Raw genomic sequence first — 18,342 nt, 5'->3', positions numbered from 1 at the left:
TTCAAAACTGATCATAAAGAATCCAAATACATAGACACCCTGAGAATTCAAAATAAAAACGCCCCATGCTGTGCTGCCGTGGGAAGAAGCAGGGTGTTTTTTAAGTTTCCCCTCATAGGCATCTGGGTGAACAAAGGGGGACAGTATCTCCAAAATCCTACTGAATTAACCTGGTGAACTTTTAAATGTAAGGGTGGATTCAAGATTTGTGAGTATCAATCAAGTATTTCATAAATTTCATTGTAAAAAAAAAACTAGTGCCATGATGATCTCCTTGTCGAGCCCTTGAACGTATCCACTCTTGCGTGGAAGTTTCTTCTTGGGCCTCAAACGCAAAAATTCGAAATTCTCCATGATTGTAAAGAGGTCAAAGCTCTCACAGATGGCATATCTCAAACAGTAGTGTCCCAAACAACGATTATCTTCCTGGCAATTCTCGATGCATTTATAATCCGCAGTAGCACCGATTGCTAAGTTGGTTTCTATAATAGGCCCTCCAGATTCAATAATGTAATTTCGTCTAACTGAAGCATGGAGTGAATTCTTAGCCAAGTTGCAAGTTTTGTAGCCATTGCCATGGTGAATCTGGTTGCTTTTATGAGCTGCTAAACTCTTGCGAAAAGCCATAGCCACGAGAACATATACTCTGATAGTGCGGGTGAATCATACTGCTTGGCCCACCATTCGCACTATGAAGTATTTTTTGGCACCCAATATTACTGTTCTTCCCTGATTAGATGCTGCCCATTGTCCGTTTGGGCCAAACCCTTATTGAGGATGCCGGAGGATCCCTCGGCGCAGCTGTGGAAGTCCACTACCAAGCAATGGTGCTTGTTTGGAGCGAGATGAAAACCTCTACCGTTATTTGCATGCCTAAGGGGGGTGTTCTTTACATTTCTGCAAATGAAGATGTACTTCGCACAAGATATATTGGTACCTTTAGAAAACACGTAAAAGCAGCAATGAGTGATTCCTAATTCATTCAATTGGAGATAATTGACAACGCTGGGAAAGCCACCGTTTCTGAGCTCATTCCTGACAGATCTATGCTGTTGCGTCTTAGTGTGGTCGGCGATAAAATCATCGTCTAGGATGCCACAATTGATGAATACAGCGCAGTGATACTTGACCTCTGTGAGGAGTCTTGTAATCCAGCTTCATATTTCCGTTAATGATGACGATTCGATAATTAAAAATGTACCCTCAAATGATCATTTCAACATAATAATTTTGTAAGAGATCTGTCCAAAGACATGAAACAACAACTTTTCATCGTATCTGGGGCGTTGTAGTCAATTTGCGATGGTCAGGGTATGTGATGCTTCGTCCATTCCAAAACGTCTGTAATAATACATATAGCTTCCGGCCATTCCATGATGGTATCTGTCTATATTAAAGATTAAGAACGTGCTGAAAAGGAGCTTGGATCAAGGTTTCATTTAAAAAAAAAGAGCCAAGGTGGCGTCTATAAGTGAACAATAAAAATATCAACTATTAACGTTGAATAGACCTGATTAAAATGTGGTAAGAAATCACAAGAGTTTTGGACACTGTACGTAGATAGACTCGAGATTTTTAAATACCAATTTTCATGGTTTTCATTATATGAGATAGTACAAATTGTGGCGAAAAGGCAGTGATATAATGCATTGCCAGTCAATAAAGCTCGTTCAGTATTGAATACGACATGGTGCACGAATCCTTTCGCGTAAGCTTAAGTGTTTGTAAATATCAACATATCAACTGGCCTATACATTTATAGGTGTTTATGCCAATATAGATATCCAAGAGATAATGGCACCAATTGGTTAGGAAGGTAATAGGGACTATGTAGTGTTAGTAAATACCAAATTCTTGTTGTCTGTTTGAAACTTATTTCATAAAATCACTTTCTTTGTTACTATCGACTTCTACTCAACTACAACGTGAACTGTGTAATCAGAGCTACAAAGTAACATAAGCCTTTCCAAGTATTACTCGCTGAAGAGCTAGAAGCTGCTCTGGATAGTTTGACAGCTTCAATTAACTACCTCAGCAGCAAATCAGCTGACTTGTCTCATTCAATTTTCCATCAAGGTACAGAGAATTAACATAATCCAGTTTTCCGCTCCCTTCTCTGTATGTCATTTACAAGACTATACCGTTTGTAGCTCCTTGTGAAGTCTGACTAATGCGGGATAAACTGCTATACTCATGAATTATTTGGAAACCTTACTAATCCTCTCATACCACATCACCGAAAAACACTTCTTTGTTTCTCATAGTCTCCTGTAGAGCTATCATTGATTTACCAAAATCAGCTCTAAAAAAGGTACTAGTACACGTAACATTCTAACAGATGTTATTGATGCAACGAGGGTGAAGTGCAAATCCGAAATCACAAGGCGCTGCTCTATCCATTATGAAAGGAATCAAATTCTAAGTAATATCTGAACAGAGTTGCAGGTAAATAGTTTGCAGTGTAACTCTACGCCAGATTTTCTTTTCTCAATGGAATCGACGTAAGGTCTTTCTCCTTGGATCCAGCTAAATAAGAGATATCTGTGCAACATATTCTGGTGCTACAATAAATAATTCCCTCGCTGAATGATTTTGTCAGGGTGCTTTCTGGAGTGCATGATCGTGGCACAGCAATAATGTAATTCCCTTAGTTTTGTGTGATCCATGTCTGCGGAAAATATTTGACAAATTCACTGATTATAGCATACATGATGTCTTTACAGGTACCATCAAGTACCGGGAATACCTGATAACTTTTTCCCAACCTCTATGAGAAAGGAGATGCCACAGGAGTATAAAAGGATCCCCAGTTATTCATTGCCATCTCCTTTTATTCCTGTATTAACTAAAAATGCAATTGCCATCTCTTTCTTCTGTTGCTATCTCTTTACTGGTGGCTGCTAACGCTGCTACTTTGGTCCAGGCCAAGGTCAAGGTCTTGTCTTGGGATGACGCTTACAAAAAGGCCGATGCTTTGGTTGGCAAAATGTCCCTTGAACAAAAGGTGAACATTACTACTGGAACAGGATGGATGGTTTGTAATTCTGAGCAGTTTCACATGCCTTCCTTGTAGTAATTTTGAATTCTTTTTAGGCTGGTCGCTGTGTTGGTAACACATACGCTATCAGCAATCCTGACTTTCCCTCTTTATGTCTCGAAGATGCGCCCTTAGGTAGACTCTTTTACTGGATACTGCAAATGAGATACTAACGTCTTCTATGTACAGGTATGCGTTTTGCTAGTAATGTGACATCAGGCGTGTCAGGCATTAATGCTGCTGCTTCCTGGGACAGGAAGGTACAGTAAATGTATTTCTCAGAGCATTTAGATCACAACGCTAATCTCAAGTTTGTAGGCCATCTATGAACGTGGTGTATACATGGGACAGGAGTTTCACGGAAAAGGTGTTCATATTCAATTAGGCCCAGCCATGAATTTCATGAGGTACATAAAATTCAACTACACATGGCTTTTCTACAATCTTCTAATGCAAATTCTCAACTCTATAGAAGTGCCGAAGGTGGTCGTGGTTGGGGTAAGCCTTTTAGATTGAAAAAATTCCATCAGTTACTAACAATATTTCGCTCATGTAGAGAGCGGTGGTGAAGATCCATACCTCCAAGGTGTTACTGCAGCCGAAACCATCAAGGGTATCCAAGAGCAAGGTGTCATTGCTACTGCAAAGCACTTTATCTTGAACGATCAAGAACTCAACAGAAAGACTGGCTCCTCTGACGCAGATCAAAGAACCTTGCACGAAATATATCTCTGGCCATTTGCGCGTTCTGTCGAGGCTGGTGTTGGCTCCATCATGTGTAGTTACAACAGATTAAACGGCACTTTTGCCTGTGAAGACGACTACACCATGAACACTGTGCTGAAGGGTGAGCTTGGATTTAAGGGTTTTGTTCAATCGGATTGGGCGGCCACCATGTCAACGTCTCCGTCTGTCAATGCAGGCCTTGATATGACTATGCCTGGTGATATCACCTTCCAATCTGGCGATTCTTACTTTGGTCCCAATTTGACCAAAGCTGTCAACAACCATGAGGTCAAGGAAGAGCGTGTTACTGACATGGCTACGCGTATTGTCGCTGCTTGGTACAAGATGGGTCAAGATAAGGGGTAAGATTCAATTATATACTATGCCTGTGCTGCAACTTACAAGAACCATGTAGATTCCCCGAGACTAGTATCAATGCATTCCATAGAGACCAGGAAGATTATGTCAATGTGCAAGCTGACCACAAGAAGCTCGTTCGTGAAATGGGTGCTGCTTCTAACGTCCTTCTCAAGAACTCTGGCATTCTTCCTCTTGACACCAAGAAGATCAAGTCGATTGCGTTGGTTGGTAGTGACATCAAAAATGGTGCTTCGTAAGTTGTTTGTTAGCTGAATGTCTGCTGTTGTACTCATGCAGTATCTATAGAGCTGTCAACGATGCCAAAACTTGCGCCGATCATGGTTGTTCTGATGGACATCTTGCTCAAGGCTGGGTAAGCGATGAAATCAAATCTTGGCGTTGAACAATGTTTCTAATTTATTGAGATCTACTAGGGATCCGGTACTGCTGATTTCCCTTACTTGATCGATCCTCTTACTGGACTCACCAATGCTCTTGGTAAGGGTGTCAAGATCCAATCTTCCACCGATGACTGGGACCTCAAAAAGGCAGCCGATGCCGCAAAGGGTGCTGATGTCGCTTTCGTTTTTTCCACTGCCAACTCTGGTGAGGAGTACATTGTTGTTGATGGCAATGTTGGCGACCGTAACAACCTTTCATTATGGAACAATGGTGACAACTTGGTAAGTTAGACTTGTTTACTGAGCAACACAACGCTAACGTTATTCACAACAGATCAAGGCTGTCGCAGACGCCAACAAGAACACTGTTGTGGTTCTCCACACTGTTGGTAGTGTATTAATGCCTTGGATCAATCACCCCAACATCAAGGCTGTCATGATTCCTGGTCTCGCCGGTCAAGAGTCTGGTAACTCTCTCGCCGACGTTGTTCTTGGCAAAGTCAATCCTTCTGGTCGTCTTCCATACACTATCGCCAAGGAGAATGATGATTACAATGTGCATCCTGATCCCGCAGACCATGTTCTCTACTCTGAAAAGCTGTTGGTCGGATACAAGTGGTTTGATCATGCCAAGATTGAGCCTCTCTTCCCCTTCGGTCATGGCTTGTCTTACACCAAGTTTGACTACAGTGGATTGAAGGTCAAGGCCATGAAGAAGAAGGGCTCTGTCAGTGTCACTGCTTCTCTTTCTGTCAAAAACTCTGGTAAGCTTGACGGTGCTGAGGTTGTCCAAGCCTACATTTCATTCCCTGAGAGCGCTGGAGAGCCACCCAAGCTTCTTCGTGGTTTCGACAAGGTATATTAGCAGTACGGATGCTTCATATCATACGCTTATATTGACATTTCCATTATAGAAAACAATCAAGGCTGGCAAGATGGCTAAGTTTGATTTTGAATTCACCGAGACTGAGCTCAGTATCTGGGATGTTGACGCTGCTAAATGGGCAGTTCCTTCTGGTAAGTTTACTCTCCAAATTGGTGCCTCCAGCCGTGATATTCGTCAAACTGCCAGCTTCACTCTTTAAGCACTACAAACTTCAACGACAATAAAAAATCACACATTTCAACCCTATTGACTGCACACCTATTAAGATCTAACTTATTTCAATAAAATACTACTTTTAATCTATACAATGAATCCAGATGCACTCTTAACAGTAGAAATATGCTCCTGCGAAAAGTTGGGACACAAGATGATCGAAATGACCACACTGTGCTACACAGCATGGTGAATATTTTCGCCGAGATTTGTTTGCTTATTCTCCGTAGACATCTCACACGCCTTCCAAATATAGTCGTCAAGACGGGAAACTTTGTAAATGTGGGGAAATCCCTTAAATGACGGATCAGTTTAAGGATTTTTCTCAGGGACCGGCTATCCCTATTTAAACACACTGTAAGCTGTTTTCTCTGTCTTTGTAAGCAATTGCTAATGACCTACTGTTGGTTAAAAGCAGACATTTGTGCGCATGAATTTGATTGAATAAAGCGGTATTAGCTGTATACAGTATTTCATCGATCCCGAGAGTTCATACTAGTTTAAAGAAATTGTCCGAGTATGTGGTACGAACATTTCATATAGTGAGCGTAATATTATGTTTTATATACAGGACTGATGATGGTAACTCGATGCCTAGAGCCTGGCACTCCCTCTCTGGTATTTTATTGCAAAATTGATATTTAATAGCTAGTATAGTGTTGCAATTGTATTCTCAACATGAATCGTTCTCTTACAAACGTCTAATTGTCTATTTTGATCTGACTCATGCAATTAGTGATAACATTCAACACGGCAAGGTTTACTAAATGTCAACTTGATATGCGAAATAATATTGAATCGTAGATGAATATATTATTCCTACCTGTATAGCGAGCAATTATTCAGCTGATACCTAATAAACAGAAATACAGTAGCGTTGATCCCGCCATTTTGGTTTACCCGAATTTGTATGTAACTAAGGCCATTATCGTGAGATTCTAGAGGAAAAGCCTGTGAATTGAAACAATCTTTTCTTTGTTTACTATCAACTGATTGAATACACAGGTTTCTTCCCTAAGATTCCCAGATAGCACTGTGAATACACCTGGAGACCAATGAATAGTTCTGTATTTTGTTTTTCAACAAGTGTAACGCACCTTCTGCTCAAATGGCTAGTATCGAATTCTTGTAGCATGCTGTTGCTTTGCTGCCTAACTCGATGCTACCAGTTTCATAAAGTCAGATGACTATACTCTTATTTATGTCTTCTTTAATGCAAATAGCCGTAATGAGCATCTGGTATATGTCAATAAGATAATAAACATGTATGAAATGTATATACAAATAAAACAACAGAAGTCAATGCTCTTTCACTCAATATTGATACATCATAACCATTCGGCATTCTATTTTGTAGTTAAGGCCTTGGATACCAATGATCTCATTCATGTATGTTTGCCCCGGTGTGAAATGGAGACTCGAGAATACCGTACGTTATTCAGTCAGTTGAGTAAGCACTTACTAAGGCAAAAGAGTAATTATACAACTGCTACCATTTATTAACCAGAAAAGCGTGATTACATAATAGCAAAGCTCTATACACCGCCCACAACCCCATTCCTTCTTGATTCAGCTCATCGCAGGTTGCACCTATTCATCTTTGGGAGATCAATGTAACCTATCCGATTGAAATTCTCAGAGAATAGAGCAACAACAAAATGCGCTGACAAATACAATGCTTTTCAATGAGCTCGCTTACCAAATCCAAGAGGTTCATTGATAATTAATGATAAATTAGTCATGTTTACAACGAACTAAGATGCCATTGTAACAAAAATTGGGAATTTTATATTTACAGAATCCAAACAAATCCAGCTTCTGGGATGCCTTGTGCGCGTTCTAGGACCTCCTTTGCTCTGATATGATATAACATCACAATATACCATGCATTCTGTGCAGTTATACTGCACTGAATAGTATGCACTGCCATTTTTTTCGTATTCAACTCACACATCAACCTTGTATATTTCCATATCATGTTTTTTTGAGTTCTGGAGATATTCGACTCAAAGTAGGATTCATGTTTCACGAATATTTTGTAAATTTCCCCGGCAAATACCACCATTAAACTAGACCAGATTCAGTTGTAGTATACAGTAATGGATATGACAAGACATCATTTTGTGCTTTTCAGTAGCGTGTGCGCGAAAGATTATAAATACTCGTAAGAAACAGCGCTTCTCCTTTTCCGCATCAGTAAAATATTACAATGCATTTGCAAACACTTTCCAGTTCTGCATTGACATTACTATTGGCATTTAATGCCGCCACTTTGGCTCAAGCCAAGGTCAAGATTCTATCTTGGGATATGGCCTATGAAAAAGCTAAGGTGCTTGTGGACCAAATGTCTATTGATCAGATGGTGGACATCGCCACTGGTGTGCAATGGGTTCGTATAGATTGACATGAGATTCAGCTATTCAACTGATATCTATATAGCAAAGAGGTCTGTGTATGGGCAATACTTATGGAACAGAGGAACCCTACTTTCCATCATTGTGTTTGCAAGATTCGCCCTTGGGTGTACGGCACGCAGCAAATGTCACAAGTGGCACGGCCGGAATTAATGCTGCTGCTTCTTGGGACAAGAAGGTATTACAGTGAAGTTTCATGGTGTCCATATTTAAGAAGTATTGCTGACTTAATATCGGTAGGCTATTTATGAGCGAGGTGCATACATGGGAAGGGAATTTCGTGGAAAAGGCGCACATGTCCAGTTAGGTCCTGGAATGAATTTTATGAGGTGAGTAATAATTACATTGTATTTATGCGCATTCGTGTTCATATACATTGTCAATAGATCACAGGAGGGCGGTAGAGGCTGGGAGAGTAAGCTATTTAGATTAACTTGTCAATTGAATGACCCCAGAGCCTAATTATACTTGTAGGTGCTGGTGAAGATCCCTATCTTCAAGGTGTTACATCTGCCGAGAACATCAAGGGTATTCAGGATGAAGGCGTTATTGCAACAGCCAAGCATTATCTCTTGAACGATCAAGAACTGAACAGAACCACTAGTTCGTCAGACGTAGATCAAAGAACTCTGCATGAAGTCTATCTCTGGCCATTTGCACGCTCTGTCGAGGCTGGTGTTGGTTCAGTCATGTGCTCCTACAATTTGGTCAATGGCACATATGCTTGTGAAGATGATTACCTCATGAATACAGTCTTGAAGGGTGAGCTTGGATTCAAGGGCTTCGTTCAATCTGACTGGCAAGCAACTCATTCTACCGTAAAGTCGGTTAACGCTGGTCTTGACATGACAATGCCTGGTGACATTGTCTTCTTCTCAAACAGTAGTTACTTTGGAAAGAATCTGACAGATGCTATTGAAAGAAAAGAGGTGCCTGAGGAGAGAGCCGCTGATATGGCCACCCGTATCGTTGCTGCTTGGTACAAAATGGGTCAGGATACAGGGTAAATTCCACAAAAGAGTAATGTGGCTATTGCGATTGACACTTCACCTGTAGATTTCCGAATTTGACTCTTTCATCCTTCCACATGGAAAACGCCCCATTTGTTGATGTCCAGGCTAATCATAAAGAGCTGGTTCGTGAGATGGGTGCTGCTTCCACTGTTCTCCTTAAGAATGCTGATAGTGCACTTCCTATTGACCCTAAGAAGGTCATGAAGATTGCAATTATTGGCTCTGATGCTGGACCTGACCCTAATGGTCTTAATTCTTGCTCTAGCCATGGCTGTAGCAATGGTACATTAGCTCAGGGCTGGGGTTCTGGCACAGCTGATTTTCCTTACTTGATTGATCCTCTTGCTGGTCTCACCGCTGCTTTTGGAAAAAATGTAGAAATCAAATCTACGCTGGACGATTGGAATCTTGAAAAGGCTGCAGAGGTGGCCACAGATGCTGATTACGCCCTGGTCTTTTCCAATGCCGACTCTGGTGAACAACACATTGTTGTTGATGGTAATGTGGGTGATCGTAACAACTTGACTTTGTGGCACAACGGTGATGCATTGGTAAATGAGCATGCGCAACAAACTATCGCAGTGGTTAATTAACTCTTGATTCGTAGATCAAAGCAGTTGCTGACGCAAACAAGAACACGATCGTTGTTATTCACGCTGTTGGTGCTGTTATGATGTCGGAATGGATCAATCATCCTAATGTCAAGGCTGTTGTGTGGCCAGGCCTTCCAGGTCAGGAATCTGGTAACTCTCTTGCTGATATTATCACCGGCAAAGTCAACCCATCTGGCCGTCTTCCTTACACTATTGCCAAGCAAGAGTCTGATTACAATGTCAAACCTGATCCCAGTGCCGTTATTCAGTACAATGAAAAACTGTTGGTTGGTTACAAGTGGTTTGATCATGCCAAAATTGAGCCCCTCTTTCCTTTTGGTCATGGTTTATCTTATACCAAGTTCAATTACAGTAAGCTAAAGGTCAAGGCCAAAAAGAAGAAGGACACTGTCACTGTCACCGCCTCTCTATCTATCAAAAACAGTGGTCAATTGGATGGTGCTGAAGTTGTTCAAGCTTATATCGAATTCCCAGAGAGTGCTGGTGAACCTCCTAAAAATTTGAGAGGCTTTGAAAAGATAATGATCAAGGCAGGCAAGAAGACCATGGTTGATTTCGAATTCACCAAGACTGAACTCAGTATCTGGGATGTTGATGTGAACGATTGGGTTATTCCTTCTGGCAAGTTTACCCTTCATATTGGTGCCTCTAGCAGAGACATTCGTCAATCTGCTAGCTTTACTCTTTAGATAGTTTCTCTACTTGAGCACATCCCTAATCATAACATAATAAATCTTTAGTCCCTAGACACTTTCACAACGCTAATATGGAAACTAAGTTGCCAGGTATTTGTTAGGCCAGGCTCATATATGATCAACCAGCCCCACTAGCCAAAATTAATTCAAACCTAGAATCGTAGTCTGTTCCAGATTGGCCAAATTCTGATGATCTTCGACTTGATCAAACTATTTTGCTAGATTCGACTATTTGAAATGTGATAATCAGCCCGTACTTCCTAATACACTGAAGCTCCTCCCCCTTCTAATGATACCCAATCTGATGTTATTTCAGATTCTATGCAACAACTGTTTTCTGATGCTGCTGACCCACCCATTGTTCCCGATGGTTCTACTTCTTCAGCTTCTTCTACAACTGCGCCTCTGGCGGTCAAAATCCTTGCCTATGCGGATGATACTTTGGTGTATCTTCGCGACACGCACGATTTCCATCGTTTGCAGGCTGCCATCACTACTTACATGAAAGCTTCTAACGCATTATTGAATTATCACAAAACAGTAGCTACATCTCTTTCAGGTAAACCATCAACAACTTGGCAAACCCTGCTCTCATCTTATGGCATCACCGCTTGGCATGATCGCACATCCACCACTCCACTCATTTATCTCGGTTATCCAATTTGTTCCAGCATTACTCAACGCAATGTTGCCTTTCAAAAACTGTATGACTCCATCCGTAACGCTATTGCTATCCACTCCCAACGCAATATCTCTATCCGTGGCCGGGTCACCATTCTCAATTCACTCATTTATTCCAAATTATGGCATGTTTTACGACTCACAACATTCACCAAGGCCCAGTTGCTCTCTTTACGAAGCCTGGGTACCGCCTTCATTAATTTTCGTATATTCCCTAAACTCTCTTTTGCTACTCTCTCTTTACCTCGCTCTGCCGGTGGTTTGGGGCTCCTAGATCCTCTCTCTCAACAACAAGCTCTGCAATGGTACTGGGTGTGCCCTCTATTGCTTCAATATCTTGACTCTCCGGCCTTCTCCAAGTACAACACTCCTTCGCTTCCTGTCTTAACTTATACTCTTTCTTGGTGCTACTCCTCCACCGTCTTCTCTCATTTCTTTTACTACCTCTTGTTTCAGCATGCTCGCCATCGGTTGTGGTTTCCTCAAAGTCCATCCCGTCGCAATACTTATCTCAATCCAATCACTAATCTTCAGTCCTGCTTGTCCATCTTTCAGATGTCAGAACGTCGTAACTTATATGTTGATGCTATTACTTGCTACTCACTCCCTCTTTATGAAATACTTTTACATTCTCCTCCTACTATTAACAATTTATATTCTTCTAGCTTTATACCACCGAATCTTCTTTTAGATGGCTCTGACGTTGCCAGAAAGCTTCTTGTAAGCGAGGTTTTCCAGTTAGATATTGATCATCAGGTGCTTCGTGTTCGTCCTTCCTTCCAATTCGCTCGCCATCCTATTGTATCCCAACGTGTTGCTGATTTCATTCAGTCGCGTCAACTACTATTCCAACCTTTCTTTGCACAACAGTGCTTCATTGCTCCTCGTCCAACACTCAACCCACATCAACCTCCCTCCCTTCGAGCGTTCTGCCGTAGCATTATCGTTTCTCCTTCTTCCTTGCCTTCGCGAGGCCGGTTGCCGCTCAACAGCATCCGTTACTTCAAAAAACTAAGTCAAAACCTCTCCTCTACTTCCTCCTCACTCTCTCCTCTCCGGCCGGCTCAATGGCTCTCCTTCTGGAGAATCTCAATCCCCCTGGCTGCTCGCACGGTCTGGTACCGAGCTATTTACGAAAAAATCCCTTCAAGAGCTCTGCTACATTTACGCATCCCCGAAAAACACCCTTCTCCCCTATGTACCATCTGCTCTGCCTCTACCACGGAGGATATCACCCATACTCTGTTCTCCTGCCCTCCCAAGTTATTGGTCTGGCGACACATGTACCACACCTATCTCTCTGCTTCTTCCTCAATCTCTGATGTTGATCTGATTCATTTCTTCCAACAAATATTACTCTGTTCCTCTCCCTATCTTGATCGTGATCTCTCTCTCTCGTTCAATGATCTCTCTATTCCTCAACTTTTCGCAACTACTCTGCTGACAATATGGCAAGCGCACTGACGCTGGATCTTCGACCGAACCCCGTTCATCGCTGACACTGTTCAACATCGTCTTGCTCGCTCTCTTGCTCGCTTGGATGCCGAGTTAAAGCTAGATTCGTAAGTATTCAGTTTTTCCTCTTTTATCCATTTGCTCTTTTCTATCTGTTATTTTTATTTTTTTCTTTCGTTCCTCCGATCCTCTTGTAATCATACCCAGTCTTTCCTATCACTCATAGCGACATTTGAAGGACTTAAAATAAAAACTGGAGCTCGTCTCCCCTACAAAAAAAAAAAAAAAAAAAAAAGTACTTCCTAATACATTCTTGGAGTACGTTTCAAGGCGTTTCCAATGGTGCCAAGTAAAATAAATGTTTTGACTGAATTTATCGAGCAATTCAAGAAAATATGAAAAGCGGTTTTTGGCCAAAATGTCAGGATTTTGCATATAAAGGCCTCGCAAAAGTGGTTTCAGAGGTTGCTTTGGATCGAGAGAAACATTTTGATTCATGATATACCATATTAAAAGTCTTCATTATCAAGGTCAAAAAACGCGATCGTTTGATTTTCAATGAAAACCATGAGGGGTATCTCATGCTTTTTGGTCGATTTTTGGCCGTTTTTTTTGATCCCCAAAAAGTTGAGTAATGGTGTCAGAAAGTAACTGCCGGATGAGAGCAATTGTTTGATGCTATTCTGACGATCTAAAACGGCCTTGAACTCGAGAAAACGTATTTCAAATGCGCTCAGATCTTGCTGTATTAGGAACACTAAGGACTAAAAAGGGGAAACATCAGTATGTTGCTTGTCCGTATATGAAGTAGCTACGCTACGTGTATATGGATGTAGAGCATCACATAAGAATCAGATCCGCAGATAATATAAAGGGTTTTTTATGTCTAATTGGACGGCCAAAACGAAAGTAGCAGTATTTTGATGAGATACGCAAGGGCAATCGGTAGCGCGAACTGCCGCTGGGCAAGTTGGTTCTCACCGAAGCGAAACGAAGATCGTAGAGGGTCATCCGAAGCGTAAACACTCGTAAAAAATAATGATTCTGCCAAGCTACAATGTAATTTGAGGCTGGCTTCTTGTAATGTAGGTTGCTCAAATGCTCAGAATGGCACTAGAACCGTGTGATATTACGTTCAGGACATGCATTGCTGTTGATTTGGTTATACTTTACATTCTTTTCTGTATCACAGCAATGGCTATATTAAATTCAATATTCAGCGGTAGAAACTGCAGCGTAAAACTGCTCCGTGTACGCTATAAACAAGTAAAAGACGAAAAAAGACACCCAACTCTCTCAATAAAAAACCAAAATAATCAGTAAAGCTTTGTGCATCTTTTGATATTGCGTTTGTTCGGATTGCTTGTGGTTTTTGCAATTCTTTTGGATCAGATGAGATTTTGTTTGAAGCTTTTTGACCGTTTTTGGACAAGTAAATTTTAAAACGAGGCCAAACATTGTTTAAACATGCTAGAAACTTGATTCTTTTACCATTAAAAAGCCGAGATGCAGGAATTTGTTGGCGCAGATATTTACGTATTCACTTTCTGAACTAATGGGGCTATAACGTCTGCAAGTTGTGCGTTTTGTCTGAAAACGGGCCAAAAATATTTTGAATATGAATGATAATGCTGAGCTTGAAAAATGGTATTGTTAGTACAGTGGCTAATTGATGTGGCTCGTGCAAAATTCAAGTTATGCCACCTTTTTAGGTGCAATAGTCGACCATAACATCAGATAGTTATGTGTCTAAAACGCCTTGGTTGGCTATCCCATATTCCATTGAATCAACAGCTCAAAAGACGCCGTTCAAAAGGCTGGGTGTCGAATGCTTGCAGAAGAGTACAATTAGGGCCACAAAGTGGATTTTCATAAAGTGGATCAAACAGTGAATTTGACAGTAATTGACTTCATAAGGACTTTAAAGCATAACGACGTTGACATTAGTCTATAGCTAAACCAAATGTATACACGTTGTTATATGCTGTATTTTGCATGCTTTATACAATAAAATCCACGAAATTTGTTCCCATCATGATATAGGTGGTATGATGGCATGGCCTTACTCATATGTTATCACAAAATTGGTGCACTACCACTGCCAAATCAATTTATTCAGGACCTTGATTTGATTGATCTACCCCAAGCTGCATAAATTGCATTCAATGCCAGATCTTACCATAGCCGGCTTACCATATGTTTGCAGGGCATAATCATGAGACTATAAATAGGCGACTTTTTCATTTGACATGTGAAGTTCATTTGGTAACAGCCACCTCAACAAGTTTTCATTCAGGCGCCAAAATGCTTTGTAGCTGACTGCATTTACTGAAACCTCTTTCTATGTGAATGTGTACAAGACGATCATTCGTGCTTGACTGTCCATCCAGAAGATGATGCCATTAATTTCCATCATTGCTACATAACTAAATATCAGTCTAATAGCAGATTATACACTCTTGACGCACACTTGATTCTGTTTTTTGGTAATCCACATTGCAGCACGTTCTTTGAGGATCAGATAACAGCATTTTACATCTGTTCAAATACAAACTAGACTAGAACGTTCCATTTTTTCGCCTCTCACTGAACAAACAAGGCATCCAATAGCATTTAGGCTGTTTATTAAATGTTTGTTTACCTGGCTATCTGGCGTCGTGTTAATGGGAAAGTGGCTTCATCAACGTGGATGTGAATCTTCAGGCTACTCTTTTCGCAGCTCTGACAGGCTGTAAGAACAGACAGCAAAAGAAGCAAGAATACGTGCTTAAAAAGTAATGATGTATGAGTGATGTCTTGTAAAAGAGTTGCATCTACTAGTTACACATTGTATTTTCTTTACGTCATGTAAACTTTTTGGATCTACAACAACACCATAAAGGAAAGGTGACTGTCGCGTCTCGCAACGAAGCTTCATGGTGACCTCATTTGAGTTGCATAAACTGAGACTACAGAAGGCTTTGATATAAAAAGCCCAAGGAATTTGTCTACTAGTCCAGTTGCTATTTTCTTTTTTGAATCTTTACATATTTTACACACACTTTTTTACACAATGAAACCCTCAAGATACATTGCTCTTCCCTTGGCTTATGCTGTCTGTCTCGTGATGCTTGCTAATGAAGCTCAAGCAAAGGGTAAGTCTCTTTAAATACATTGATCTCTATCCATCATTTCGTCTGACATGTGAGCCATGGATAGCTGCTACCACCAAAGTCGAAGATGTGACCAATTGGACCAAGGATCAAGTTCAAGCTTACCTCGACAAGTACCAAATCGCCTATGATAAGAATGATGAGAGTCTCTTGGACACTGTCAAACGCTATCGTGATGCCGCAGTGGCCAATGCAGGTATTTTTATCAGTGATAAGGCTGACAGTGTTACGCGTTTGGTGGAGGGCCTCAAGATTAAGCTTGAAAAGCAATACAAGCTGTCTGCCAACAATGTCGATGCATTATCCAATGATCTCTCTCATGAATTGAAGCAACTTGAATTGAGTGGTAGTTTAACACAAGACAAGGTAAAGCAAGCTTTAGACAAATACCAACACAAGGCTATCAAGCAAAAGTATGTCACTGCTGCTCAATGGAAGGACATCTCCAACGACATCCAAGGCTCTTTTGCTAGTCCTAACTGGTATCAACGTATCTTTGGTGGTGGACCCTCTCACTCCAAGCTCTTTGCTGAAGACTCCTTCCACACATGGCTCACTACCAGTGTTACTCAACGCTTGCAACAAAACAAAGACTTGACCAAGGCCGAAATTGACTCTGTTGTTGACTCCTTGAATAACGCTATCACCACCACATCCTCCTCTGTGCAAGATCTCTCCAAGTTGGGCACTGCTGCTTGGTGGAAGCAATTCTCCAAGGATCTCGAGAAGTCTGCCAAGCTCAAGCAAAACCAAGCTGATGCCGTTGTGGAATCTTTGAAGGATGAAGTCAACGCCTACAAGATCTTCGCTATTGACTATGCTGGTGAAACTGCTCAACAAACACAAAACTACTTGTTGAATGCTGCACAATATCTCAAGGACGCTGGTTACGATATCTATCAAAAGGTGGTCCATCCTTTGCAATCCAACCCTGAGAAGGAAGCTAAAGTAAGTGGTGCTCTCTACACTGCCTCCAGTGCTGCTGCATCTGCTACCAGTGCTGCCGGTGCTTCTGCTTCCAGCCTCCATGCTGCCGCTACTGACGCTGCTGCTGCTGCTACTGATGCTGCTGCTTCTGCCACTGATGCTGCTGCCTCCTCTGCCTCTGTCTTGCGCGCCCAAGCCAGCGAATCTGTCTATAATGCAAAGGATAACTTTGGCCGATTCTGGCGTCAAAAGGAATTAGAGACCTACAAGAAGATTGGTTATACTGAAGCCCATATCAATTGGATTGAAAACTACCTCTCCAAGACCTTCCACGCCAATACCGACTTTGCAAAGGATACTGTGCAAAATGCAATCCGCACTATTCGCCAATATCTCGTTAACGCCAAGGTCCAAACAGCCGCCCACGTCGATAGTCAATTAAAGTCCATTGAAGGTCTTATTGAATCTTGGAGACGCACTGTTGTCCGTGATGAATTGTAAATAGTATATCATCATGACTTCATCATCATTAAATCACATCCAAAACACTCACTTTTCTCCTTCCTAATAATACTTCCTATTATTTATACATATATTCGTCTTGAACCCTATGCACTATCAAGCAAAAAAGCGAGACATTATTATCATTCTCCCACTCTTTTTCCTCTCATGTTTGCTTCCACAAAATAAAAAAATTCAAGTAGTTTAAAATTGAAACAGAGGGGTTTGTCATGAACATGTTATCATCGCTGAATCTATCTTGGCAATATCGAGATGCATGCTTTCTGACAAAGCGTGTAGACATATGCACACTGATCGAGGCAAGATGCGATAGTCCAATGGCATGAACCCGCCTTTAATTGTAACATCATAATATAAGACACGGCAATGCCTCTCAAATGTAAGTTGCAATCATCGGTAAGCTAAAACCTGCCCCAAATTGCGTTGTAATTGTAATACAGGTTATGTTTCTGATGCCTATTGTCTTTATTGTTTGTCGCTACTATAAAGAGGATTAACAATAGATTGCATTTTACTGAATTACGTGTGAAAAAGTAAAGTAAATCATTGATGCTTGTTGATTTCACAATACAGAGTAGCAGGTACCAAATGTTGGGCGCTCAGGATGTACATGAACAAGCGCTGTTGACATCTCGGCGCATAGCAGCGCAGCCCTTATTGGCCAGATAAAATGAAATATGTGTTCTGTGTAATGTTCCTGTTGAGTTGAGCTTTCTTCAAATATTGAGATTGATAAATCATACATATGTAATTATAGTTTATTACGACGCTAGAGAAAAAAAAATCCAATCAATGGGGCAAAAACTTTGAAGATAGGTGAGCATGCTAAGAGGATAGCGATAAAAAAAAAAAAAGTCGTTCTATTGTTCTTTTTTTTTTTTTTTTTTTTTTTTTGTAGTAGGGTCGAAAAAAAATCACCTCATTTTCCAGCATTTAAAACGTAAGCCCTGAAATCTCAGGACCGTTCCAAAAAAAGGGGGAAATCTTGGTCAGTTTGACGCGACTTAACCTTTATTTTGTCGTATGAATACTAGAACTATTTGCCTGAGTTTTGTTGCTTCGTAGCAAACATTGAGAAAGGAAGGGGATACAAGGAGCAAACACATTTGACAATGCTGATTGTCAAACAGAGGATCCCATTGTTCAGATAAAGCATCTCACTAAACATCCAGATCATTGGCTGGAATCCTCCCCAAATGCACTCCTCCCCCAGAAGCCCAACATGTTTTACATCTGATCAGATCCT

At 41.0% G+C, this 18,342-nt stretch overlaps 4 protein-coding genes across 4 annotated transcripts; all 4 read left to right on the top strand.

Moving 5' to 3' along the window:
• Window positions 1-2,851: 2,851 nt before the first annotated feature.
• Window positions 2,852-5,609, top strand: ATC70_011206 (uncharacterized protein; the record flags this gene model as incomplete). The annotated part of the gene is made up of 11 exons (XM_064830400.1): window positions 2,852-3,034; window positions 3,094-3,172; window positions 3,227-3,297; window positions 3,356-3,444; window positions 3,510-3,535; window positions 3,594-4,125; window positions 4,179-4,376; window positions 4,430-4,496; window positions 4,558-4,806; window positions 4,859-5,380; window positions 5,439-5,609. 11 exons carry the CDS (start codon window positions 2,852-2,854, stop codon window positions 5,607-5,609), a joined length of 2,187 nt encoding a protein of 728 aa, XP_064682902.1.
• A 2,223-nt stretch (window positions 5,610-7,832) lies between these two features.
• ATC70_011205 (uncharacterized protein) lies at window positions 7,833-10,353 on the top strand (the record flags this gene model as incomplete). The annotated part of the gene is made up of 7 exons (XM_064830399.1): window positions 7,833-8,012; window positions 8,063-8,215; window positions 8,278-8,366; window positions 8,424-8,452; window positions 8,512-9,040; window positions 9,094-9,601; window positions 9,658-10,353. 7 exons carry the CDS (start codon window positions 7,833-7,835, stop codon window positions 10,351-10,353), a joined length of 2,184 nt encoding a protein of 727 aa, XP_064682901.1.
• A 327-nt stretch (window positions 10,354-10,680) lies between these two features.
• On the top strand, window positions 10,681-12,504 carry tsn1 (Translin-1; the record flags this gene model as incomplete). The annotated part of the gene is made up of 1 exon (XM_064830398.1): window positions 10,681-12,504. One exon carries the CDS (start codon window positions 10,681-10,683, stop codon window positions 12,502-12,504), a length of 1,824 nt encoding a protein of 607 aa, XP_064682900.1.
• Window positions 12,505-15,547: 3,043 nt separating this feature from the next.
• PHB2_2 (Prohibitin-2, subunit of the prohibitin complex (Phb1p-Phb2p)) lies at window positions 15,548-17,075 on the top strand (the record flags this gene model as incomplete). Its single annotated transcript, XM_064830397.1, has 2 exons — window positions 15,548-15,629; window positions 15,694-17,075. The coding sequence occupies 2 exons, from the start codon at window positions 15,548-15,550 to the stop codon at window positions 17,073-17,075; spliced, it is 1,464 nt and encodes a 487-aa protein (XP_064682899.1).
• Between the last annotated feature and the right edge of the window lie 1,267 nt (window positions 17,076-18,342).

The sequence above is a fragment of the Mucor velutinosus genome (assembly GCF_035048745.1).
Source record: "Mucor velutinosus strain NIH1002 chromosome Unknown tig00001564, whole genome shotgun sequence".
NCBI classification, from domain to species: Eukaryota; Fungi; Mucoromycota; class Mucoromycetes; order Mucorales; family Mucoraceae; genus Mucor; species Mucor velutinosus.
The sequence above is the reverse complement of the archived record's forward strand: the minus strand, read 5'-3'. Positions and strand labels throughout refer to the sequence as shown.